The 26813-nt window shown below is 42.3% G+C and overlaps 1 protein-coding gene and 1 long non-coding RNA gene across 3 annotated transcripts; one reads left to right on the top strand and one right to left on the bottom strand.

The window, feature by feature from the left end:
• Positions 1-810: 810 nt before the first annotated feature.
• On the bottom strand, positions 811-2023 carry LOC141575027 (uncharacterized). Its single transcript, XR_012502246.1, has 2 exons — positions 1884-2023; positions 811-933 (listed from the first exon to the last, which is right to left on the bottom strand). It is a non-coding gene; the product is annotated as an uncharacterized LOC141575027 (long non-coding RNA).
• Positions 1879-26568, top strand: DERL1 (derlin 1). 2 transcript variants are annotated; one of them, XM_010972604.3, is made up of 8 exons: positions 1879-2266; positions 11517-11628; positions 15941-16005; positions 17064-17090; positions 17641-17736; positions 19238-19290; positions 20746-20856; positions 24323-26568. In XM_010972604.3, exons 1-8 carry the CDS (start codon positions 2114-2116, stop codon positions 24459-24461), a joined length of 756 nt encoding a protein of 251 aa, XP_010970906.1. In that variant the 5' UTR covers positions 1879-2113; the 3' UTR covers positions 24462-26568. The 2 variants fall into 2 exon arrangements, with proteins under 2 accessions (XP_010970906.1, XP_045364374.1); XM_045508418.2 differs by lacking the exons at positions 1879-2266; positions 11517-11628 and adding an exon at positions 15015-15177.
• Positions 26569-26813: the final 245 nt, after the last annotated feature.

The following is a 26813-nucleotide window of genomic DNA, read 5'->3' as shown; positions in this document are numbered from 1 at the left end:
ACACATTTTCCCCTACTGCCTCTGACAGCGCGAACAAGACATAAAATTCTCTCAGCGCCTCCAAATGCATATTTGGACTACTTGGAGTGGCTTCAAACAGAGGTGACAGATGTACCCTTTTTGGCTCCAGTGTCTTGCCAGGCAAGCATATGCATGTTTGCACATCACATCTGCAATGTCGGCAGTAACATTCTGTGACTAAAAGAGGTCACACATCCGACTTCCAGTAAAATCCCTCAAATGACTTTTCCTCCAAGCCTTCCAGCTCTCAGAAGCTCTTGATATCTTACTTTGCCCTCTTCTCCAGGTCAGCAATTCTGTCCCATTCCTCATTATGCTGAGGTTCCATTTGCCCTCTCTCTGCAGTGGAATCCTGACATTAGTTCAGCAAATGTCAATGGAGCTCCTACTGTTGGCCAGGGGTGTCCTGGGTGCAGGGGTGCAGCAGGGAGCAGATAGCGAGACAACATTGCCTTTGTGTGGAGCTTACATTCCATTTGGGGAGAGAGACAATAGCCAAGGCAATAGACAAATGACAACATGTTAGGTGATGAAAGGTAAAGAAAAATTTAAGCAGGTAAAGGGATGAGAACAATGGGGCGGGGTGATACTTGGATTAAGGGGTTCAGGGAAGGCCCTGCTGAGAGGTGCTTTAATAGATTCTTTTAAAAACAAAATGGATTTTCATCTACTTGTAATTTAAGTCTGACCTGATAAATTAGATTAATAGTCAAGATCATTTCTGCTTCCAGTTCCTCCAAAATTCCAAGCCAGTTGGAGTTGTTGACTGAGGGAAAATGCACAACCTAAAACTTTCCAGCTATGTTTTATTTGGGGAACTTACTGAGGACTATAGCCGTGGAGACAGCCTCTCAGCTCTGATGAATTGTTCTGAAGAGGTAAGGGAGGAGCCAGGACATATAGGAGTGTTTACTGGAACAACAAACAAACAAACAAACAAACAAAAACCTCCATGTAGTCGTATGTCAAAAGATTACTGCTAATCACAAATGCCAGACATCTCCTTAGTGATTCTACTGCTTTTCTTTGCATGGGAAGATGCAAGAATGTGGCTCGTTGAAATTATTCCTTAGATGTGCATCTTAACTACCTAGGGCTAATATCCAGCTTTTTTGTTTTTTTTTTTTTTCATCCTGAATTCTCAGGGCACACCATCCAGGTGGCTACCGTGGCTGATGGCTGGCAATTCATTGTTTACTGGAATGGAAGGCACTATTCTTTTGTGCACGGAGTGGCCGTTTTCTCTGCATGGAAAACTCCCTAGATCTTTGCCCTGGGTGGAGTGGTGTGTGTGTGTATGATGGGAAGCTCAGCTCAAAGTTCACCTCCTCTGAGTTCTCCCTGACCATTCTCATTTAGCGTAGCCATCTCTCCCAACTCTTCCGCACTCCCACGAAACTCTACCCCCATCATCTTAATTTCTTCATTACTTTTCTTATCACTCTCTGAAATTATCTTATTCAATTACTTGTTCATTACCTGTCCATCTTTGTTAGTATATAAACTCCAGGAGAAAAGGTACCACAACAGTTTTTACAGCCTCAGCACCGGCGGTGTCACCCGATTTGCACTTGATAAGCCCTCAATAAACATCTATGCCGTAAACGAACAAAAGAGTAAATACCACCTACTTTATTTCTCTCCCTTCTCTTTAAATCCCCTCCTAGCGCACCCACCTGGATTATAAATCCGGCTGGACCTAGGTATAGGGCGTTTAGCCTCGCCATTGGCTGGAGTATTCATCGTTGCTCCTGGCAACCACTGTTGCCCACCAGTCGTGTCTTCGCCCCGCCAGGCCCCGCCCCCCACCACCCCGCCCCCGAACCAACCAGCTTCCGCCCAGTGGTAAAAACGGTGCTCACCCTTTAAGCGGCGGGACTTCTGGTGAACGTCGTCTGCCGCCGCCGGAAGGGGAAGTTTCGCCTTCGAACGCTCCCTCGCTCGTCCGAATTCGGTGGCGCCACGTCCGTCGGTCTCCGCCTTTTGCACCCCGACTGGGGCGGCTTCCAACCCGACACCTTCCCCTCGCCGAGAGGGAGCCGGGACGGGGCGTCGAGAGGCTGTGCAGATCCCGGCGACCGAAGAGAGGAAGATGTCGGACATCGGGGACTGGTTCAGGAGCATCCCGGCCATCACGCGCTATTGGTTCGCCGCCACCGTCGCGGTGCCCTTGGTCGGCAAACTCAGCCTTATCAGCCCGGCCTATTTCTTCCTCTGGCCCGAAGCCTTCCTCTATCGCTTCCAGGTACTAGTCGCCGACGGGGGAATGGGGACTACAGGCCCCAGGTAGCCCCGCAGCGGCGGAACGCTGACCCGCAGGTTACGGACGCGCGGTGCTTGGTGGGATTTGTAGTGCGGCGGCTCCAGCGGTTCGGGGCGGGGTCCTGGTGGTCTCGGGGATGGGCACCGGCTTCGGTAGCAGGAGACGTGGAGGGGGACACTAGGGTTTGGCCCGGTGGGAAGGGAGTGATTTCGCCCCTCTATTAAGATTGTGCTCCCCGCCCTCTTTACTCAGAGAAGGCGGCAGTGGGAAAGTAAGTCTAACAGTTGTCAGTCTGTTGGACGCCAGTGATTTAGCAACCTGTGGCCGTCTGGAGCAGTTGCCCTCTGACCTCCCTCTGCCACCCACGTGGATGACATGTGGACGTCGACTTGCTCAACATCCAGCTGAGTTCTGTTTATGTTAATAAGGTTTCTTCCCAGCAGGAGTGATTTGAAATCAAGGGTGCAATGAGTGAGTTTATTTGTGTGGCCCCCAGGCCATGATCTAGTATCTGAATTTATGAAGTGAGTAGAGAGTAAATTGCTCCAGAAATGGAAGGCCTTGTTATTTTTTTAAACATGAAGAAAGCAGTTCAGAGTAACGTTCCTTGCAAGAGAACATTTATTTCCTGGAAGTTATCTTTATTCACTGGATTCTGTGATTCAAATCATTAATTAGTGGCAGGTCAGATACTAAGATCTGACACTAATTTCAACACATTATTTGAACTGTGGTTAACATTCTTGTCTTCCCTCTCTTTACTGACTATATCTTCGCCTCCTTTGCTGGTTCCTCATATTCCTGACCTTTAAATATTGTGATGTGCCCTAGGACCTCTTCTTCATATTCTCCCCAGCTGTAGCTTCATGGCTTTAAACACTTTGTATAAACTGAAGATTCACAAATACAAATACACAAATTTTCAGTCCAGACCTGTTTCACTTCCAGACTTGTACATCCAACTGTCTACTTGAAATTACCACTTAGATGACTAATAGACATCTCAGACTTAATGTGTCCAAAACAATACCCTTTTCCCTAGAAGTAAATAGCAACTCCATTATTACAGGAGCTCAAGCTAAGAGTCATGGAGTCATCTTTGACTTCTCACATTCTACAGGCTGTTACCAGATTCTGCTTTATTTAGATATATATCTAGAATACAGTTTCTTTTCATTCTCCATTGCAAGCCATGATCTTACTGGCCTTGTTCCTTTCAATCTTTTCTCTAGACAGCTAGAGTGATTCTTTTAAAACATAAATCATGTTGTTGTCAGTCCTCTGTCCAGAACCTTTTAATGTCTTCTCAACTCGGTGAATAAAGCCCAAGTCCTTTCAGTGGTCTGCAAGGCCCTCTACTGCCTCTCTGACCTCCTCTCAATTACTGTTCTCCACTCTCCAGTATATTAGGCTGCACATTGGCATCCTTGCTGTTTCTTTAGCATCTAACTTCATCCCTCCTCAGGGCCTTTGCACATGTTGTTTCTCTGCTTGAGGAAGATAACCATGGTTTACCTCCTTATCTCCTTCAAGTCGGCCCAAATGCCACCCTGCTGGCAAGACCTTATCTGACTTCCCTACATAAAGTAGTTCCCCTTCTTCACTCTGTCTCCCTTACCCTTAACTTTTCTTGCTACATATCACCCCTTGATGTTTGTTAGTCAGTTTCCCTTTAGAGAATAAGACTCCATGAGAGACCCTCGTCTTGTGTACTGCTGTTTCTGTTACCTAGAGCAGTGCCTGGCACACAGCAGGTGCTTATTTATTGATTGAGTACATGGAAGTAATTTGGTACTTGCCAGTGGTGAGCATTCAGGGTACAGTAGTGAATAAGGACAGAAAAAATCCCAGCTCCCACGAGGAAAACAAGAGCGAGGCATGTGATGGAGAGTGACTTTGCCAGAATGTTCCAGAAAGGCCTCAGAGAAGATATTTGGACTGAAATCTGAATGATGAGGAGCCAGCTATGGGAGGATCGGGCTGTGGGGACAGTCTTCCAGGACAAAAGAATAGTAAGTGAAAGGCTTACAGGCAGGAATCAGGAACAGAAGGTGGACTACATGGTTAGGACAGAGTCAGCTGTAGGGACGAGGATTGGTAGATGAGGACAGAGAACGAGCCGGGGTGAGGCAGTAAAGTGAAGATGGAATGGTAGGCTGGGGCTAGATCGTATAGGGCTTTGTGGTTTGAACTTTATTTTGAAGGCCTTAGAAAGGCTTCAGAACCTTTTGAACAGAGGACTGAAAGATTGCCTTCACTACTCTGGAATGGACTTGTATGTGAATGGAGGAAAGGGAAGGCTTGGTGATGCAATCAGAGAGTTGGTGCTTTGGACCAGGGTGGCTGTGAAGAAAGAAGTGGATAGATTTGGGGATCGGAGTAGACAGGGTTGCAGCTGAATGGGTATGAAGGGTGAATGGGTGAAAGATGCAGGACTCAAAGATGTCACTCTTTTCACAGGAGCAAAACTGAGTGGCTGGTGGAGGCTTTTTCTGAGACTGGGAATGTTTAGGGAGGCTTAGGTTTGGGGATGGGGGAGGGTATCCATCAAGAGTTGTATTTTGGCCATGTTAAGTCTCGAGATGCTTTTTAGGCATCTAAGTGGAGAAGTTAAGTAGGCAGTTGGATATTAGAATATGATCTGGGTATGCAGCCAGAATTGTGTACTTTTCTGTTTGCTTTGGTGACATACTTGTTGAGGGAGTGAATGTTGTGCACTTTGTGCCTGGTGGCATGTTAGGTATTGCGCATGCATAAGGAGCAATGGTTGTAAATGATGGTCAAAACTGGCTCTTTGGCCCTCCTTGCAAATCTTGCTCACTTCTGTAGTTAGCTTAATAAAATAGTCTTTCTAATAGACTCCAGGTGTATAATGGTAAAAGTGATGAACTGATTAGAAAGGTCATCATTCATGTCACACCTTCTATAATTTTCCCATCTTCCTTGCATTGTTTCTTGGACTTGTTATTCTGACACTGGGGAGAAGCTGCTTTTGTCTTCCACAGCTGCTTGCCTGGGTACATTTCACTGGGCAAAATAACAGCACCCTCTGCACCTGTGTTGGCTTTTCTGTCTGTTAACTCATTCAGCTCCCACAATCATATGGAGATTAAATGTTACCTCAGTTGATAGACAACTGCCGTTTCAGTTTCTGTTTTGGTGAGTTCAAGACTGTTCTGAGCTCTCTTGTTTAACTCTTTTTGCATAATATCTACCAAAACACATAGTTTAGTGTTTAACAAAACTTTTTTTTACTTAAAATTTGTTTTTAAAGAATGAAAGTATAGAGATTTACAATCTTGTGTTAGTTTCTGGTATATAGCATAGTGATTCAGTTTTATATATATATTTATATATATATTCCTTTTCATATACTTTTTCGTTATAGGTTATTACAAGATACTGACTATACAATAGAACCTTGTTGTTAATCTATTTTATATATAGTAATTAGTATCTGCAAATCTCAAACTCCCATTTTATCCCTCCCCACCCCCTTTCCCCCCGGTAGCCGTAAGTTTGTTTTCTATGTCTGTGAGTCTGTTTCTCTTTTAATAAAATGTTGAACAAAACATTTTTGATTGCTTTCAAACCAGCCATAGCGAATTTTCCTTTTCTGTTCCAGTAGGAAGACCATGGGATTTCAAGTAGTTGAGTCATGGTCTCCAGGCCTGGCTCAGCCCCCAGACAAGCTATTTTTCCTTTCTGAGCCTCAGTTTCTTCACCTAAAAATACTGGTAATATAATAACATATTAACTCTGTTCTAAGAGTTAACTTTATTCCAACTCCATTGATTATAAGGTGCTCCATCAATTTAATACAGTTTTTTGGAAGAGGAAGAAAGTTATATATTATGTTAAATGAATACGTTGAGACACATCCTAATTTCAGAAATACAAAAACAAATATCTTCAAATGGAGAAAGAATGTTATCTACTTCACACCTCTACCTTATAAAACACATAGAAAAATGTTTGTAAAGTGCCCAGTAAATAATCTATTAAAAATAGTGCCGATTTTTATTTATTAGCTGATAATAATTCCTGCCATTGCTGTCTTCTCTCCTTGGATGGTAATATTCTAATTTTAATTTGTAATTGAAGTTGAAAGGTAATGGCTTTATCCTACTTTTTGTCCTGTTAAAGGCATCCGGATTTGAAATGGGGAGATAAGAACTCTCAATTTCTCTGATTTGTTTCCAAGAATAATAAGAATTGGCACTGACCAGGACTGTGATTGGGCCCAGGGCTTGTATTTGCCAAGCCTCAGCTCGTGGTATCACATTTAGCCTGGTGACAGCAACCGTAGCAGATTGATTTGAGTGTGTTGGGGAGGAGAGACATGTAGACACATAACAGTCAGGGGGATGAACTTGGTCTGTGGGCTGAGCATAGAAGTAGCTTCAGGGTTTGGATTTAGAACTTTGCCAAGTTTTGGTGTGTACAGCTTTAGAATCCTTCCCATGCAGTCCTGTCCACACTAGATAGTTCTGCCGTGGTCTGTAGATAAGGTTGCCCATGAGCTCAGAGCTTTATTTTTAACTTTCTGTTGAGTTACAGTATACAAGCAGGAAAGTATATATATTATATATTTATAGCTTGTTGAATTTTCCAAAGCTGAATGCCAGTATGTAACAAGCACCCAGATCAAGACACAGAACATTGCCAGCACCCTCAAAACCTTCCTACTGCTCCCTTCTGGTCACTGTCCCCTGCAAAGGTATCTGCTATCTTGACTTTTAATACCATAGATTTTTGCCAATTTTTTTAACTTTCTGTAGTTGAAGTTAAACGGTATATATTCTTTTGTGTCGAGCCTCTTTTCAACAGTACGTTTGAGAGTCACCCACATTGTTGCATGTGGTTAGAGACGGCTCATCGTATATGTTGTTCCCTTGTGTGAGCAGACCACCACTTACCTGTTCTACTGGCAACGAGCCTTGTGGGTAGTTCTGGCTTTGACTGCTATGAATAGTGCTGCTGTGAACGTTCTGAAACGTGTCTTGGTGAACATAGGTGTGCATTTCTGTTGTGTGTATACCTAGGTGTGGAACTGATGGCTCCTAATAGCTCGTTTAAAGTCCTCAAATGAGACTGAGGACTCTCTAGTGTGTCCCCTCCCCAACCCCCAGGAGAACAGCCAGAGTTTGCTCACACCAGCATTTGGCACATGGTGCCCTTCCTTCTCACCAGCTTGATGACCCATGCAGACTTCCTTTAACTCCATATCAACCAATGCTTATGGTTTCAGAAAAATCTTTGTTTTTGATAGTCAGAAAAACCCTGCTCTAGGCTCTGGGTGCCATTTGCAATGATTTCAATAGCACATTGTTTGGGAGATTCTAGTGCAGGTGTGGTTGAACTAAACACTCAACAGAAGTTGTTGGACTAGCAGCTCACGAACCCTGTCTGATGCTTGTTTGAAGGCTTCCGTGCCAGGGAGCTCATGGGCTTCTTGCCCTTGTTAAGTGAGGAACTCCAGGCGGGTTACTTAAACTAATGAGGGCTTAGCTTTCCTCGTGAAAAAGCTGGGGTGATTATGGTTCCAGCCTTAGTATGCCGTGGGGTTAGAATGAGATGCTTTGCCTGCAAGTCCTAGGCTCTCTGCCCTGCCCCTGAATGCCTGTTAGGGATCAGTACAGGCTTTCTAGGGTCAAAAATGTTTCTTCATCACTCCCAGCCTGCAAATAAAGCCATTTCCTTATTGTGACTTCCTGTATCAGCTAGAGAGGAGGAAATTCAGTTGGGTACCTTCAATGGGGATTTCAGAAATATCTTACCCTGAATTCTTCTGAAGAGATGAGCTATCTTCTGGTGTTTTCACATTATAGTTTTAAAGTAATACGAAAATAATATGAAGTCCCTTAGATCAGTGAAAGCAAGTGTAATTCAAGGGTAAGCTTAATGAACTGGGAAAAAAAGTGAGGTATTTTGACAGACACTGATTTCCAAATCACAGGTGCACACAGTGGCTAAAAATAGTTTCGTGTCATCAGTGTTAGTGAAAAATGTAGTCAGAAAAAAGCCGAGGTTTCTTTTCCAAAATCAGGCCTGGAGTAACTTAGAGGAATATAGGAGTAGTTTAAAATGTGAATTTATAAAAATCAGGTCAGCATATGACTCCTAAGAGAGTGTAATAATGGTACACCCATACAGTTTTTTTTTTTTAACAAAGCACCTTTTTAATATCTACATTCTTAACTCCAACCTTTTACACAGTCTGCAAGCGAAGGAAAAGGGGGGTCAAAGGACAAAGAGTTACTGCGTGAATGAAGACACAGGCTGAAAGATCCAGACTTTTCAAAGGCCCTAAGCTTCTTAAGAGCCAAGAAGGGCTTGCATGCTTCTGGTCTTTACCCCCAGTACCTTTCATAAGCAGGGAGAGTGAATTTGTGGGCGTACTCTCAGTTAATTTTAGGATTATACCGAATACAGTAGTACTGAAAACTTGTACTAATTTTATACTTCATAATGATGACATCACCTGTGAGAGGCATTGTAAAAATAGGGGCTTGATATTATAAACCCTGGAGTCAGGCTGTCTGGGACAGAACTCTAGCTCTACCACTTACTGGCTATTACTTAACCTTTCTCAACCTGTTTCCTCATCTATAAAATCTACCTCCTGAGTTAGGGCATGTCAGTGAGCATAATAGCACCCTATTTAATTCTTTTAAACATCAATTGGAATAGAGCAGGTACTATCTATCACTCCTCTTTTTCAGACGGAAACTGAAGCTCAGGAGTGATAACTTATGAGCTCCGACTTAAAATCTATGTTTTCTCAAATTATTTCCAATGATCTAATCATACTTATACTATTTCTGTGATAAAATTGTGAATAAACGAAAATGAATTTTAACCTATTTTGTCTTACTGGTTTAATACAGGGTTGTTGGAAAGTAACTTTTTGGGTATGTAAAGTGCATTTTCCTCCACAGGGACTTAAGCTCTGAGGGTTCCAGTCCTGTACTTGGAGAATGTGACTTGCCAGCTGTGTCTGGCCAAACCCCACAATCCAGGCCCTCAGTTCCAGCCACACCCAAGTTGTTAGCAATACCCATTCATTTATTGTGCTTTAGAGTTTTGGGGGACTTTGTACTCATTTTCCCAAGACCAAACATCCCCTTCCTTGTGCCCACGCTTGCTTCTTTGAACAGACTCCCCATTATTGAGAACTCCTTGAGGTAGGGACCACATCTTTCATCCTCGTGCAGTAAGACACACAGCTCTCAAGCCACAAGCTAGCGTTACATTGGCATTTCCAGAAGTCTGGGGAGCCCGTCTCCTTCAACCACTGTTACTTAACATGCTGCTGGTGCTGTTAGCCAGTGAATTAGACAAGACTAAGTTACACTATTTTATTTACAGATAGAGTTATATACTTGAAAAGTGCAAGAGGCTCAGTTTTTAAATATTATAAACGACTAGATAATTCAGCTTTGGTGGTTGGGTGTAAAAAAAGAGATAGAAAGCAAAAGCTCTATAGAGAACTATATATAAAAGCTATGAAAGACCTGTCTAGCTGGAAATTATGTCATTATCACATTGAAACGATGAAGATGTTGGTTCTAATTCATTTAGAAATACGATACTGAGACTAGCCAAGAAAATTGTGACGAATGTGGAAGAAAAACAGGAAGGGGATTATTTGACTTTACCAGATAAGAAAACACATTGTAAAACTACAGATTAGAATAGCTTGGTATTGGTATCAGAATTCAGTTTCAAACAGAATAGTCTAAAAGTAGACTTTAATATAAAAGGGAATAAGTATATAATAAACATAGCTTTTCAGATCAATGGAGAAAAGAGGAGTCACTTTGTAAATAGGATTGGGAAAACTAGTGGCCATCTAGAAAAATAAGTTGAATCTCTTTCTCACTCTTCAGATGAACCCTGAGCCTGTTATGGTACAACTGTGAGCACTTTGATATTCTTGGAGTGGAGAAGTACTTGTCAATGTGATACGTGATGGATATATTTGCCTATATAAAATTAAATTTCTATATGCCAGAGTATGGCCAAAATACCACAAAAGCATAAGTCTAATAACAGAGCAGAAAATAATTGCAGCAATGAGAAAGGGCAGTTTCCATATTCTGTAAAGAAATGCAAGCCTAGCGGAAAAATGAAGGAAAATGCTAAAATTTTAAAAACATGATTGGTGAATGTGAAATATACTAAATTGTGAGGGTGTGGAAAGAAGACAGGCATTCATCTCCATTTTAGGAGGAAGTGTAAGTTAGTTAAACATTTTTGTAGGCATTGGGTAATATTTGCCAAAATTAAATGCAAATATTTGATCTAACACATTGAGTCACAGGAATTTATCCTATGTGTAAGTACATAAAGAGGATACTCAAGAATATTCATTCATCTTTTGTAACCATTTAAATGAACTTTGGACATCCACGTGAAAGGAATATTACGAAGCCGATGAGAAATGTTGTCAGAGGAATGAAACAAGGTATAGAACAGTGCAATGTAAGGCAGGATGAAAAGGGAAGACTTGATAGTAACACATACTATTATTTCTCAGAAAATACAGGAAGTGGATCCATTCTTGCTAGAAAGGGAGCTGGGAGACTAAGGGTCAGGACGGAGGCCTCCTTCTCATTGTAGACCTTTCTGTAATTTTTGGGCAGGGAAGGGAATATTACTTACTTTTAAGTTGTGGATCCACATTGCCTAAATTGGTTTGAGTTGAATAAAAAGTTCCTATTTTACTTCTGCCTTTTGAATATGACAGTTTTTGACAAGGTTTGTCATCCCACTGTATTCTTTTCCTACATAGATTACTCTACTGTTGGAAATTGACTTTGTAATTCATTTTCTTGTTTTTATTGAAGTATAGTTGATTTACAGTGTTTCCGGTGTACAGCAAAGTGGTTCAGTTGTACTATAATTCATTTTTGATAAGTGTAACTGTAAACCTGATCCCAGTAAAGATTAACCATATACTTTAGTATTGATTTTTTTTCCACTTGTTTTGAAATATTTATTGCTTATTTTATGATGCCATCTTATTTCTTTGCCTTGCAGACTGATGTGATTGTAACCGATAGGAACTTATCTTCCATTGTTTTTTTGAATTATATTGGTGGTGTCCCTTTGGTAGCTCTTATCACTGAGAAGAATGTTTTGCAAGGGTTAATTTCATTTAGTTAAAAGAAAAAAGAAAAACCCAGCTTAAAGAAACTAACAGCTGTGTTTATTTTGATCTGGACAGATCTGGAGGCCAATCACTGCCACCTTTTATTTCCCTGTGGGTCCAGGAACTGGATTTCTTTATTTGGTCAATTTATATTTCTTATATCAGTACTCTACACGACTCGAAACAGGTACGTTGTTTTAAGTATTGTTTCTGTGTATCTACTAATCTGTATATTTACTTACTGGAGGAATTTAGAGGGCAGTTAGTGTATATAAATAAATGGCATAAGGATGTAAATGCTCAGGAATTAAAAACTGTGCCAGAACTCTGCTAGGCACTTACCTGGCTTTTAATCCTCATAATATCATTGTGAGGTTAAGGAGCAGGGTCACCATTTTATTGGTGAGACTCTTGCCCATATCCTGTGTGGCTGGGCTGTGTGCCTCTCAGTTTTCCCTCTCTCTATTTCAGACACACAACAGTCACTGTTTTTTAAAGCACAATTAGTCTGAAGTGTATATAGCTCCTAAATTAGGGTTGAGAACCACTCCTTTATGCAATTAGAAGCCTAGATTTAGTCTCTGTAATGGAAACACTCAACTTTATAGCTGGGATTTAAGAATACGGCAGTGTATCAGCTATGAATACCTATATGATGTCATGGATAAGCTATAAAATTCTTCCCTTAAAACTTTCTTATTGAATTGCTACTTATTTCCTATAGTACCTTATATGCTCTTCTGAATTACTTATACTGAGAAGCTAGAAATCGATATACTGCTATATCAAAGTGTGAATATAATTTGGTTAAGCCTGAATGATTTTGAAAAGGTTGGCTGACTCCAGGGACTGTAAACTTGATGGCTCGTAGCTCAGGATAGAAAATTCTGAACTACCCTTAAATCTTAAGTCAGTGCTCATACGTTTGAGAATTGTGAATCATCTCACAACTACAGGGCTATAGAAGGGTGGGCATTTGGTGCCGAATACCATTTTTCCTTAAATTGGCATTTGCTATTAAGATACTTCTCAAAAAACAGAGATCACTGTGTTAATACAGAGTGTTGGTTGATAGACTATTACTTCTGGAAGGGACCTAGCCCATGCCCTTTGTTTTCTAGAGGAAGAACAGGAGATTCAAGGAAGTCGAGTGACTTGGCTGAGGTGAAACTGATAGCCAGGACTCTGACCTCCGTGTCAGGGGCTGGATCTTCAAATCTACCAGAGTATATGATTTTCATTCTCCTTTGCTGACTTGCTTAACATTCTCCTCCTCTGATGTGATTGAATTGAGGGTTAAGTTGTTGGAGAAACTTTTTTTATATGTATTAGTAGCAAACTCTAGATTACGTGTGGGAGATCATGACCAGGTAAACATTTTATTATGGGAAATTTTCAAACAAATACAAAAGTAGAGAGAAATATTAATGAACCTCTTTTTTCCTTTTCCTTTTTAATTGAGATAAAACTCACCTAACATAAAATTTATCATTTTAACCCTTGTTAATTCAGTGTAAGTTGTATAATTCAGTGGTCTTCAGTATATTCACAGTGTTATACAACCATCACCGCTGTCTTTAATTCCAGACATTTTCATCATCCACAAAAACCCAAAGCAACAGCCTCCAACCCGCCTCCCCCTCCTCCCAGTCCCTGGCAACCACTCGTCTACTTTCTGTGTGTATGGGACATTTTATATGTCCTTTTGTGACTGGCCTCTTTTACTTAGCATAATGTTTTCAAGGTTCATTGGTGTTGTAGCATGTGACAGTCTGCACTCCTTTTAATCATCATTCACCTTTAACGGTTATCTATTTGATAGCCAGTCTTTTTTGGGGGGGAGGGAAGTTACTTTGTTTTGTTTATTTATCTATTTATTTATTTTTAGAGGAGGTACCGGGGATTGAACCCAGGACCTCGTACATACTAAGCATGTGCTCTTCCACTTGAGCTCTACCCTCCCCCTATAGCCAGTCTTATTTGATCTGTGTCTATGGCTGTCTCCCCTACTCCTGATTATTTGAAGCCACATGACAGATAGGATACATTTCATCATCCATAAATACTTCATTATTTACCTCTGAAATATAAGGACAAAAAAAATCATATTACTGCCTAAAGCACAATAATTTCATGACTACTTTTTACTTGTAAAATTGTCTTCTCCTTGTTACTGAAGTTCCTTGAACCCATTTACCCATCTCTACGACCTAGTCAGGCACTACAGCTAATGGGTAACATTATTCTACCTGAGTAACAATGAAGGTGAATCTGTGGGATTGTTCTGTCTCTCATTTTCTTTAATTCTTAGGAGTTGCCCCCTATTTACTATTTTATAGTCACAGAATATTTTGAAATGCTGGAGCTGAGAGACATTTTTAAAACAGCTTTATTGATATGTAATTTATATTCTGTACAGTTCCACCCATTTAAAGTTTACAGTTCAATGGATATTCACAGAGTTGTGCAATCATGACTATAATCAATTTGGAACATTTCATCACTGTAGCCATTCCCCAGTTCTGTTCAATCCCAACCTCCTGCCACCCCCGTCTGTGTTCTGCCTCTTTAGATTAGATTTACCTATTCTGGACATTTCTTATACATGGAATCATACACTATGTGGTCTTTTGTGTGTGGCTTCTTTCACTTAGCATATTGTTTTCAAAGTTCTTCCATGTGGTGTGTATGTAGTACAACTTCGTTCCTTTTTATTGCCAAATAAGATTCCATTGTATGGATTTACCACATTTTGTTGATCATCAGTTGGACGTTTGACCTGTTTTCTTTTTTTTGCTGAATGAATAGTGCTACTATGAACATTCATGTAGAGAGGGACTTTTGAGATCTTTCCATGTAACCCTCTTATTTCACAGACAACAGTGGTCTGGAGGGGTGGCGACATGCCCCAGAGGTCACAAAGCCATTTGAGAAACCCAGCTAGGACTGGAGCCCAGTTTACTGACGCCCCAGTCTGCTCTCCACCATAGAGCCTCAGGATAACATTTCAACCAAATACTCACCACCTGCATATTTTCCCACTTGGCTATTTTAAGTCTGTAGCAGTGTTGGCTTATTTATAAGGATTCTGATGTGAACTGGAAGACTGCAATTTGAGACCAGTTAATTTGTAAATTCCCGGTTGCAAGCTTGCCAAATAATATAGTACTGTAGTTTACATAATTACAGTATTTTAAGGACTCAATCTAAAGAGTCCTTAGAAATCACAAAGCCAAAGCCACATCATAAGAAGCACAAGTATTATTGAAATTCAGATATTTTGTTAGAATCTCAGCTCCGATACATCATAGTGATCCCCTTCCATTCAGTATCCTTAGTACTGTGGCTAAAGTGTGCCTTTGAGGGTCTTGGGGCAGAGAGAGGGGAGGAGGAATAAGGAAAGGAGGAGAGACTTTTGCTGGAAACCTGTTTTCTTTTAGATAGATTTTCTTTTCTGCCTTTCTGATACTTACTAGGATTATTTTTAAAAAATGAACTATACGCCCTGTGTTTGTGATGGGGTTTGGAGGGGAGGGAAAGTAACTGAGACAGGGGGACCATACATCATTTGTATCTTTTCTCTGCCCCTCTTCTAGTCTTCCTGCTGGAGGCTTGGGGTCATCCTTAGAAGGAAGAGCTGGGCTGATAATTAATTATCTGCCCTCGAATAAGACGGAGTCCAGCATATGGTGTAGCGACAAGAACACTGAACTAGTAATGAGACTTCCCTCTGCTTGTAAGCAGCCATGTGACTTTGGTCCTATAGCTTTGTTTCCTCATCTGTCAAAAGGGGGTGTAGGTCTTTCCATTGTCCCTCACAGGTGTAGTAGGAGTCAGAGTCAAGGCTATGGAAAGATTTGGCTGTTCCCTCCATCACTGTTTTCCTTTGTGAGAATGTGAGCTTCAGGAAGATGGAGATGGAATCTTCTCTATAAGTCCAGCGGCAGACAAATGGTTGTGTGTGTGTGTGCGTGCACTCGCGTGTGTGCGTGTCTCCAATAATAACAATAGTAAGCATCTCCCAGCAGAGCCATGTGGAGCAGACACAAAGGTAGACAAAACACACGTGACTGGTCCCCTGACAGGGTTCATGGTCCAGTGCAGGGAGTAGGGATGCCCAGGTAATCCCAGATGAGCCACCAGCTCCTCTCGTGGTGAGCGCCGTGAAGGAGAGGCCAGTGGGCTGTGAGGGGCTCCAGGGGTTGGGGTCTCAGTAGCTGTGGACCTGACTGTCCTCCCTTTGGGGTCTCTGAGCTCGTGGTGGTCAAGCATTTTACATACTGGAATTCAGATTAGCCATGAGACTCAGGTGACTTTAGTTCAGGGCTTTATTGCGGACATGGTTTTAGATATTTTTCCCTTTTCTCTTACCTCAGAGGAGTGGTTTTAAGATATTCTTATTTTTGCTTTCTCTCTAATTTTTTGAAGTATTTCTCAACACAGCAGTTCCTTTGTTCTGAAATTCTGAACTGTGACATTTGGCTTATTTTTGTTTCCAGGAGCTTTCGATGGGAGGCCGGCAGACTATTTATTCATGCTCCTCTTTAACTGGATCTGCATCGTGGTATCCTTCAGTCTGTTATTTTGGGTCAGAAATAACCAGTTGTTTTTTTTTTCCTCAGATTTGGGGAAATAGACAGTAATCTGTAACATTTTCATATGATAGTGTTTGCATCTTTGTTTACTGTAGTTAATAATTAAGAATTGTTAAAACTTCTTTTCAAAAGTGGTAATAAATCACAGGGCCCCTGCGTAACGCATTCTCTTCCCATTGCCTTTGTGGGATTTTTCCACATTTGGTTGAATTTTATTACTGTTCCTCATCTTGTTCCCAGTTCTCTGTGTTCTCGTATGTGACAGCTTGTTAAGCACAGCACAGAGAGATTCCGTGCCATGAGACAGCTTTTGAAAGCCTCGGTCCTTATCAGAAAATTAATTTAAAGCCAGCAGCCTTTTCTGACTTTATTGCTGTCTTTGTCTCAAGGTCCTAAACCGTAATTCAGTCCCTCTGGAAGTACCCGGCTCAGGGGGAAGGGCAGAGCATGTCTCTCTGCTTGCTGTGCATCGACCGCAGTTGCCAGCAGGCTTCCGGCTGTGGACCTCTGCAGAGCAGCAGAAGGGGCTTGGTGGCTCACGCCCTGTGCACAGTGGGTGAGCTCAAAATTGTTTGGGACTTAGCTTCCATTCAAACTTGGCCGAGAGCCAGAAAAATGTGACAGTTCGAATGCCCTTTCCCCTCCTTTAGGAAAGAAAATAAATTGTTTTGGACTTCACCCATACTGTGGACCCCTGAATGTGAGGAGAAGCATTATTTGTTTCAGAGGGCACAGGCACCTCCTCCATCTTGCCATTGAAAGAGAAATGCTCAGATGCAGTGGCAAGGTACCGAGGGCACGGGCGACCGGATGGTTAATAAAGCAGTTAATTCCTACCGTTTCCTTGTCATCAAGTAGTCTCCTGGCATCTTCATAATGAAGAATATTAGACACCCTTGTGTTCTGGGATGTTTTAAGCAACCTGAACTGTAGAAAAATGTTTTCCTTCAAAAAACTGGAATGAAACAAACTTTTACTAGGGGCAGAATGCTTTATTCGTATCTGATCTTTAACTTTACAAACCAAGATAACTGGCTTAGCGATGGATATGCAGGTAAGTGTCCCTTGAAACCATTTGCCCTATTATATGTTTCATATTGACTATTAATGGCCTTTGACAGATGTTAAAATTGCAGTAACTACGTGGCTAGTTCGTACGGCATTTTGACGATCTTACGTGAGTTATGTGAATCATTACTTTTCTTGCTCATTTCTGGCTTCTTTATTATGTTTGAATGTTGAGAATGATGGTTATCCAGTATTTTCTATGCAGGTATGTAGATATGTATTTTTTAAAATCGAGAGTATACATTGAGTTTTATTGCCTGCTTTTTTTTAAGTAATGGAGAATACCCTGGTATTTCTGAATCCACTCAAAATACTGTGTTGTCTTTTATTAGAGGATTTTAAAGTGTGCATGGCAGAATTAATTAAGTAAAAGGACCAATTTTTAATTCTGATGAGTTGAATTTTTTTCTGCTTTTTGAGTAACTATGTGAGAATTTATTTGGAGGAGAGAGGTTAAAAAAAAAAGTAAATTCACGCTAAGCCTCTGTTTCAAATGCCTCTTGAGCCTCATCTTTACGTGTTGACTTCTTTTGCAGTTGCTGATGATCCCTTTGATCATGTCAGTACTTTATGTCTGGGCCCAGCTGAACAGAGACATGATTGTATCATTTTGGTTTGGAACACGATTTAAGGTACTTTAACCTAGTTGGCAAAATTTCCTTTTCATTTGTCTTTGCACGAGTCCCTCCCTTCAGCCCAGAGATGTACTTTCTGACATGTCCAGAAGAGGTCACTGCAGAGCAGTATACCATAGGCCAGCCCCTTGTCTGTCCTCTGTCACCCTGTCTTTCTTTAGTCAACCCAGAATCCTTTGCTGACCATTACTTCTCACCCCCTCTGGACCTCAGGCCCCTCAGGCCTGTGTCCCTGAGTGATCTCATGTATGTGTGTGTGGTAGAGGGAGGGAGGGAAGGATACTCATGTAGAACCCTCTCTTTTCAAATCTGTTCTTATCTCTCCCTGTTGTGTATTTTACACTTTAGCGAACAGCAGGTTGTTTTTCGCCCCCATACACTTCCCTTTGTGCCTTCTCTCACAGTTTCCCACCTGTAGCATCTTTTGATTTTCTTCCTTACGTAAATTCTACTCGTTCTTAATTTGAGTTGGAACTGAACATAGTTCCTGCCTCTCCTGCCTGGAATGAGTCCAGCTTCTGCAATACTTTGTGTTCCTCTTTATAGTACTTACCACGTTCTGCCTTCAAGTCTCTGACGTATAACCCTTTCTTTACTGGTTTGTGATGTTTTTGCAACTCCCTTAGTTCTTAGTATGGTATCTTGAATCTGATAAGGGGGGTTGACCTGAACTAAATAGGCTGCCAGATATTTCTCCAGCAAAGACAGGTTTATTTGGGATCTGTGGAATATTACATTTTGGGGTCTGCAACCCTGGCGAGCCACATGCGGGTCCCCACATGCCCAGGGAAGGAGAGCGCTTTTCTAGAGAAAGGAAAAGGAAGTTAGGAGGGCGATGGTAAACAAAGCTTTTCATTGGCTCAGTCCTTGCAAGGAAAGAAGTTTGTCTTCCTGTCGGGCTCTGTGGTTGGAATGGGGCGTACGAGCTCCCCCTTCTGGTCTCCTAGTGCTCCTTAACTGAGGTCCCTGTTGATTAATTTTTCACAGGGGCTCAAATGTTGAATTCATCTGGAGAGCTGTCTTATTTGGGGAGTATTAGTTCAAGATATCGATGTGTAATGTGACCAAAATTCACAGTAATTTTGTGAGATATGTAAAAGGAGAACCTAACAGAAAGGGGCATTTTGTAGTTTATTGGTAGCAATTTGCTGGCTGGAGTCTTAGTAAATCTATTATGGACTGTTTTTATTAGTGTTCATAGGATGCTCATTGACTTTCTAAAGCTGTTAATATTAATTCAGCAGGGCATGTATTGCATCTGAAACCTATGGGCAAGGTCCTCTTGTCTCCAGTTACTAATATAGGGATAAGTACAATTTTAGGTGGGAAGTTTCAAGTGCAACAGGAATGACGCTAGATTGATCTAAGGAATTTTTGCAGTGACTTTCCGAAGGGTTTATAAAAGCCCTTGTCAGTATGTCCTTACCCATCCTAGCCCCCAGCAGCTGTATCCTCTTTAGGCGTAGTTTTTCACGTGTGTGTGTATATTCTTTTCTAGGCCTGTTATTTACCTTGGGTTATTCTTGGATTCAACTATATCATCGGAGGCTCGTAAGTCATATTAGATTTATTTAATTGCAAACTAATCCTTGGAAGACATCTATTATTCTTCATCTTCCTTCGTCTAATCTTTATAAAATGTGGAAGAATCTCAGTGTTGATGTTTGCAGCCTTATACTTTTGAATTAATTTCATTTTGATGTAATTGATTAAAATTGCAAGGCTTTAAGCACATTAGCACTGAATGTTGTTGTTAGTTTACTGTTATAGTATGCTTCCATATAAGTGTTTTTGAATACTGATTTCTGGATTCACCATCCAGATTGAGCAAGGAAACCTAATTTGTGTCTGAGTCGACTGCTCTGTGCATAAAATTACGATTTTATTCTTAAAGGCTTTTTTAGAATGCCTTGGAAACTGCTCACCAGTCACAGAAATGCACACATTCTCAACTGGGAAGTAGTTTTGTCAGTGGTTCGATAGTACAGAAGTTTTGGCCAAATGGGATCAAATATCTAGTCTGGAATTAGACTCGAGACTCTGGAAAACCTTGAGTGCCTCTGTTCAAGAAGGAGGATTTTCAAGATGCAACTGTTCTCAGAACTCCTTGTTTCTTACACTGCAAAATACTTTTAATGTTTTTAAATAGATTTTAATAGTCCTAGTTCTTACTATGCCTGTGACGTCTTTGCTCTGTGTGGCCCTGACTTCTCCTGCACGTCTGTAGAAGAAGGACGTTACTCGAGCAGACAGACTCTGCTTAGAGCAGAGCAGCTTCTGGGCTTGGTGCAACTGCCCACCGCCCAGAAGGGCAGTGTGCGGGAGTCACTGGAGATGTTGGATTGTCCTAACAGGAATCAGGCTGCAGGCAAAGACAGAGAAGTTTAGGTCGCAGTAAGAGTGGGTCTGTAAAACCTCCAGGTGGCCTGTATGTCAGCCGTGGGAAAACTGAAGAAGGGCGGGGCTTCCTTTAGGACTGCAAGGTGAAGGTCAGCTTTCCGAAGTGATCGCGGGGCTGTCTTATAGTCGGGCACACGAGGTGAAGGAGAAGTGATCAGGGCTCCAGGAACGGGGGCAGACATGTAGCGTCCCTGCTTTCCTTGCTGCCGTGTTTCTGTCTTGCTTGCTTTCCAGTTTGCCAGGTTTTATGGTATTCATGACTGAAAGCATTCAGAAGCTTGCTCGGCGACTTCCCCTAACTCTTGAGACAGGAAGTAGCAGAAACAGTATTTCGAGGATGGGCGGGGGCTTGAAAGAGATGTCAGCGGAGCAGCTGACCTTGAAGAGCACAGACCCGCTGGTCCAGCCGGACCGATTTCCCTTCTCACTCAGAATGCATTTGCCACTCAGACGATACAGGGGCTCATTGTCGAGCTGTCACAGACGCCCAGGGACCAGAAACAGGCTGCCACCACGGCTTCTTCCCTGTGCTGGTAGTGAAAACTCACTGAGCCTCACTTTGCTGCTTGAATGTTTTTAGACTCATTTGGCTCTCTGTTTTTGCAGGGTCATCAATGAGCTAATTGGAAATCTTGTTGGACATCTTTATTTCTTCCTCATGTTCAGATACCCGATGGACTTGGGAGGAAGGAATTTTCTATCCACACCTCAGTTTTTGTAAGTGTTTCTTCCCCATCTCATTTGATAATCATTTTACTGCCCGTGTCCCTCTGCATCCTGGTGAAAACTCCTGGAGGGGTGGGATTTCCCTCTCTGTCTGATGGAGAAATGTGACTCAACAAGTGGCTTGCCCTGGTCGCAGTCACAGGAAGCCAGGTCTCCTGCGGCCCTCATAGTTGGGGGCCCCTGAGCCTGGATTCAGTGGGCGGGGCACCTGTGTGTGGCCCCTGTGTGTGCAGCTGGGGCCAGGGTAACAGAATTAGCAGTTTTCCCAAGATTTTGGCAGAGGAAGGGGATAAGGGGGTAGGCAGGCTCATTGGTTAGCAATTTAAACTTTTTTATATTCAGTATCATAGGCTAGAATAGTTAAAGGGCTTCTCAGTGTTAACATGGGAGACTGGGGTTTGTACAGTCCTGCCCCAGGAGGGTGTGCTTGGTGGATTTACTACAGTGAGGGGGCCAAGGGCACAGCTTAGGTTTTGAGGCTGATTTTGAGGTTGACTTGACTTGGAACCCCATTCTCTGCATTTACCAGTTTTGATATTGGGAAAGTGACCTGATAAAACGTCCAGGCTTCAGTCTGCGGGTCTGTGATGTGGAGGAGGCCCTGTCTCACTCACTGGCCTGCGGGGCTAGGCCGGCACCACAGTGTTGGGCTCTCAGCAGAGACATGCTCTTGGCCTTGCTCCTGCAGTGTGTGTGTGTGTGGGGGGGGGGGGGTTTGCCAAGCCTGAAGAGATGCTGACACACTGAAGCATGTAACTGTGTGACCATTCTGTCAGAGAAGCAAAAGGCTGTTGAAGGAGGACCAGTGAAATCACCATCTGGGTGTCACAGCCGGGCTGACAATCACGCCTAATCTCCAGTGGAGCATATGCAATAATGGCTTGTGTTTCAAAGCTTGGAAAAAAAAAAAAAAAGCAAAAAAACAATTTTCACATCTTGCTCGATTTTAATGGTTTGCAGTTTATCACTCTTCCAAGGGGTCAGTGAGGGAAGTACAACCTGAGTAGGCACCCCTCTCCCCCTACACCCCACTTTTATAGGTTAGAGGAAGGTTTTGGAAAGACTTTTATTATGAAATGTACAAACAGAAGTACAGCATTTTTTTTTCCCATTAAGAGCATAAAAAGAAACTTGTTTCTCTTCTGAGCCTTGAATTGCCTTCAGGCTAGAAAAAAACAAATGACCAATCTGCTTTCTAATTATCAGAGGATACAGTAACAGCAGGTTTGGATTTTTGATCTAGGTTTATCAAGTTGAATGGCAGATGCATCAATTAAAAAAAATACTTGTTGCTTCGGGGGGCAGCCAACAGTTATTTTACCTTAAATGGCCATATTCTGACTTTAATGGCTTGGAGAGATTGCTCAATTGTGGGCAACAAAGTGCGTGAGGTTCTAGTGCAAAGTCCACAGCACAGGAGCCCGCCTTCCACTTAAGCTTTCTCTGTTGGTAGAAGCCCTTCTGTGAAATTTTGCATAAAGATCAGATGACAAAGTGTAGCTCCTTGCAAAAACAGTAACTGCTCTGAAATTACCATAAATCTTTGTTGATTATGTATAATTGGGTATCTTTTTATACTAATTACTTGCATTTAATTTCACTATCTGTTTAAGCCGTGGAGATGGCTTCCATATTGTCTCATAGTCAGAAGCAAAGCGTGACAGCCCTGGTGTTGCCTTTTTTAAGTCTTCTGATTTATTATATACTTCGGAGGAATGTTATTGTGCCAGAACGTCATGAATGTTGAGAAATCAGCGCTTGGAAATACATGTTGGTTTAATGATAAAACTGTATTTGTTTGAAAGGGAAGATGTGAGTTACAGAATTGTAAGCTCTATCACTATTCTGCATTCTGTTTAGAAGAGTAGACAAATCCTCTTCTCTTCTGTGCTCAGTGATTTTTCTGTTTAAAAGGTGTTTATTGTCTTTTTGGGGAGGGAGTGTGCAGCTCACAGGGGTGACGTAGACACACGAGGACTCCAGTCACTGACTGCTGTCACCTGAGTCTTGCTCTTTGTGTCCCTGCGGAAGTATGAGGTGCAGGAAGTGGTGCAGGGTACAGGCCCCAGAGCCCGGCTGCTTGGGTTTGAATCCTGCCCGTCTCTTTAGAAGAGCTTGACTCAATTTTGCCTCAGTTTTCCTGTTTATAAAATGGGGTAATGGTCGTGCCTCCCTCATCGGGCTGTTGTGCAGACGAGACGCATTTGTAAACATGCAGCGCCTGGTGTAAGGGAAACCCTTTGTGATACAGTTGAGCTCTGCAGGCTTTTTGCTGCAGGCCAGTCACCCGTCGTGGTTTGCTCTTAGTATGAGGGGTTTAAACAGGGGTATCAGATTGTGATCTCTGCATTCAAGCAAAATCTTAAACATCAGGATCTGATAAATAGAATAGGTTAAAATACATTCTCAATTTACTGATAGTCAGGGAAGGGAAATAGTTGGAGAAACTCTTGAGAACTTAGAGATCTGGGTTTAGGTATTCTTAGCTGTTCTGTGACTTTTTTTTTTAATCATTTTTTTTGTTTTTTTCGGGGAGGGGAGGTAATTAGTTTTTTTAAAAATTTATTTGTAGTGGAAGTACTAGGGAATGAACCCAGGAAGGACCTTGTGCATGCTAGGCTCACACTGTACCACTGACCTATATACCCTCTCCTCTGTTCTGTGACTCTTAATTTATTCATTTGTAAGATGAGAAGTCAGCTCACCTTTTGGGGCCTCAGCTTTCCCACCGTCTATGAGATGGAACGAATGCAGTTGGAGGGCAGACTATGAATAAGCTTTAAAACATGCCCAAACTCCAAGACATAAAGTCACCATTTCTAGTGTCCCTTGATGGGCACTGAAGAACCCAGTTGCATCGCGGAGGGCGGTGCTCAAACACTCTGGCTGTGTATTTGTCCTTTGGAACTGAATTTATTTTGCATCCTTTAAGCCAATTCAGTCCATATTTACATAAACAAAAATGCTATATAGATGCTTTTTGTTGTTGTTGTTGGGCTTGTGGGTGTAATATTTCTCTTTCCAAACTGTTCTGCATGAATTGCTTTTATAATAAAAAAAAAGAGTGTGAAGTTAGCTTGAAAGCTTAATAAATGGAAAAAAACATAAAAAGTGAGTCCCCTCTGTGGTCAAGCACTGAGCTAAGTGCTGGAAAGGCAGAATTGGGGGGGGGGGTAGAGCTCAGTGGTGGAGCGCATGCTGAGCACACACGCGGTCCTGGGCTCAATCCCCAGTACCGCCCTTAAAAATAAATAAATTGCAGTGCAAAATTATTAGAAAGGAAAAAAAAAGGCAGAGTTAAATAAGACATCATCCTCAGCCTTTCCATGGCCACGGACTAATATAATTGGGAGGTGACATGCCGGGTTAGCACCAGGAAAGGGAGAAGGGATGGATAACTGCGTGGAAGTGACTCTGTGGTCTTCTCTCCCTTTGTTCCTTCCCGTCTCTGCTCCAGGTACCGCTGGCTGCCCAGCAGGAGAGGAGGGGTGTCAGGGTTCGGCGTGCCCCCTGCTAGCATGAGGCGAGCCGCCGATCAGAACGGTGGAGGCGGGAGACACAACTGGGGACAGGGCTTTCGACTTGGGGACCAGTGAAGGAGTGGCCTCTGGCCTGCCCACCAGCCTCTCCACTCAGATGAAGTTTCCTCCCAGTGCTGGGTGACCCTATCACCGAGTTCAGCTAACGCTGTTGGACCTGACCCACACTGAATGTAGTCTTTCAGTACAAGACAACAATTTTTTTAAAACCTGAAGAAAAAAAAATATAAGTGTTCCTCAAGTTTCATGATTCTCATTCAAGTCCTTACTGCTAAGAAGAACAAATATCAACTGTGTAAACTGCAGAACTGACCGTCTTCTCTGGTGTCTTCTCTTCCTTTTCCAGCTGAGTAATGGGCTTCGGCAGGTGCCGCTCTGCTGGCACCAAGCTGGGCATCTGGGGTTGGGTCACCAAACCCTTGTCAAAGGGACTCTGACCTCTTTCTTGTGCACACACCTCCCTCCTACTTTTCCCCACCCCCACATTCTCAGCCAGAGGGATTGCCCATAAAACAATTCTGCCTTTGACAAGCTCTTTTTATTTATTGACTTTTGCCAAGGCTTGGCCACGAAGAACCCGCTCACACCATCTTCCAGCGGCAGAACGGTAACCATAGGGGAGAAGGCGGAGCGCAGAGGAAGAGCCTTCTCAGCTTTTGGAGTTGCTGTGACCTGATAGCACTTGCCACCATTTGCCACCTCTTCAGCTGTTTAGATAGGAAGGGAAAAAAAAGCACTGCTGAGGCAGTGAGGACCAGATTGATATTATGAAGCCTGAGGATTGTTGCTGGGCATGTTTTTGTCTTAGTGATCAAAAATGTAGTGGAGCTGCATCTTACACAGGGGCTGGGCTTAAACCATGGTGGGTCTGATCCCTTAGTGTCTCGTGTCAGGCATACTGGCTCTGTGTGTACCCAGAGTAGTAGATTTGTATTGTGCTAGTAAGTTCCAAATCACATTGGCCCCAGGGAGAGGCTCTCTTTGAGAGGCACCTGGGCGTTGATTCTACTTCATGCTCATTCTGGATATATGTTTACTACGTGGAGTGGAGGGGAGAACCTTAAACCCTATTTAAGTTGTCATTTTATTGCAAACCGAGTGCCCCCAGCAGTGTCTATGTGCTTGAGTTAGTTGTGGGGAAGGTGCAGCTCCTCTGTATGTAGATTTAATTTTAGGAGCTATTATAAGCACATTTAAGTGAATTTGAGGTTGCAATGGCTTTAGAAGCATCTTGTGTTTGAGGGTCTTTTTTATTTTGAGTCATCAAGGTACATCAGACCAGCCTCAGTACGCGCAACTCTTTTTTTATAGGTGGACTTCTTCCATCAGAGCTAGGCTTGTCACCAAATAGTTTTTTGAAGGCTGCAATGCTTCCCACGGTTTCTGATTCTATGTTTATATTCTGACAGCAGACTGCTAGGAGCAGCGTTGAGTGGCCACCACGTTAGTCAACTAGAAAAGGCTTTGAACATTTTGACCAGGAGTTCTGTGCAGGAAGCACTGTGCGCTAACAGTGTGACTCTGCCCCACGCCGAAGCAGGGTTGTGTGTGATACTAGGAAGTAGGGATTTGAAAAGAGCTCCTCACATCTGAAGTGTGTGTGTGTGTGTGTGTGCTTGTTCATATTTAATTTATATGATAAAATAGGAGGTGTGGAGAATCTGAACGCTCACTGTCACATGTTCTGCTGTTGACCTGTGGCCCCAATAAAATTCACTTGTAAAATTTTAGAAGCCCTTCTTCCTGTTACGTCGCAGTTGCAGGCACCGTGCTGGAGAGGAGGCGCATGTCTGTAAGAAGATTCTCATGGTAAGTGAGCTCGGCGTTCTTAGACGCCCCCTTAGCAACTCAACTGCCTGAGAGCAGTCATCGTTCTAAAGGTTACAAGTGTTCTGTAGAATGCTTCAGTTCCAGGCGAGATGTTCATTAAATTCTTAAACACATTTAGGAAGCTGATAATTTTATTAATTTTGTCTGGATTACCTACCTTTTGGGAATAATTTTAGCTAAGCAAGCTATTTGAGATTTGATTTGGCAAGGCGAGATGTGACAGCAAGTTCTCTCTATGAATGCAAAAAAATTCCTTATTTTGTATAGAGAAATCCCCTTTTTGTAATTAATCCTTTTTATTGGTAAAAATTGTAAATTAAAATGTACAACTTGATGGTTGTCTGTCTTAAGTGTCCGTATCCCTACTCCGCTGCCTTTTTTAGCTATGATGTCATTTCTGTAGCCAGTTGTCTCTTGGGCACTGAGGGAGTGTCCAGTGTGTGTTACTATTAGAGTGAGACAGCAGCGAACATTTTTGTACCTACTTCTGTTCACGTGTTGGAAAATATCTGTAGGATTCATTTGTGGAAGCGGGGTTTCTGGGTTTTCATTACAGTGAAGCAAGATGCTTCAGCACAT

Source organism: Camelus bactrianus, chromosome 25 (assembly GCF_048773025.1).
Source record: "Camelus bactrianus isolate YW-2024 breed Bactrian camel chromosome 25, ASM4877302v1, whole genome shotgun sequence".
Classification (NCBI taxonomy): Eukaryota; Metazoa; Chordata; class Mammalia; order Artiodactyla; family Camelidae; genus Camelus; species Camelus bactrianus.
This window is presented reverse-complemented; position numbering and strand designations above follow the sequence as displayed.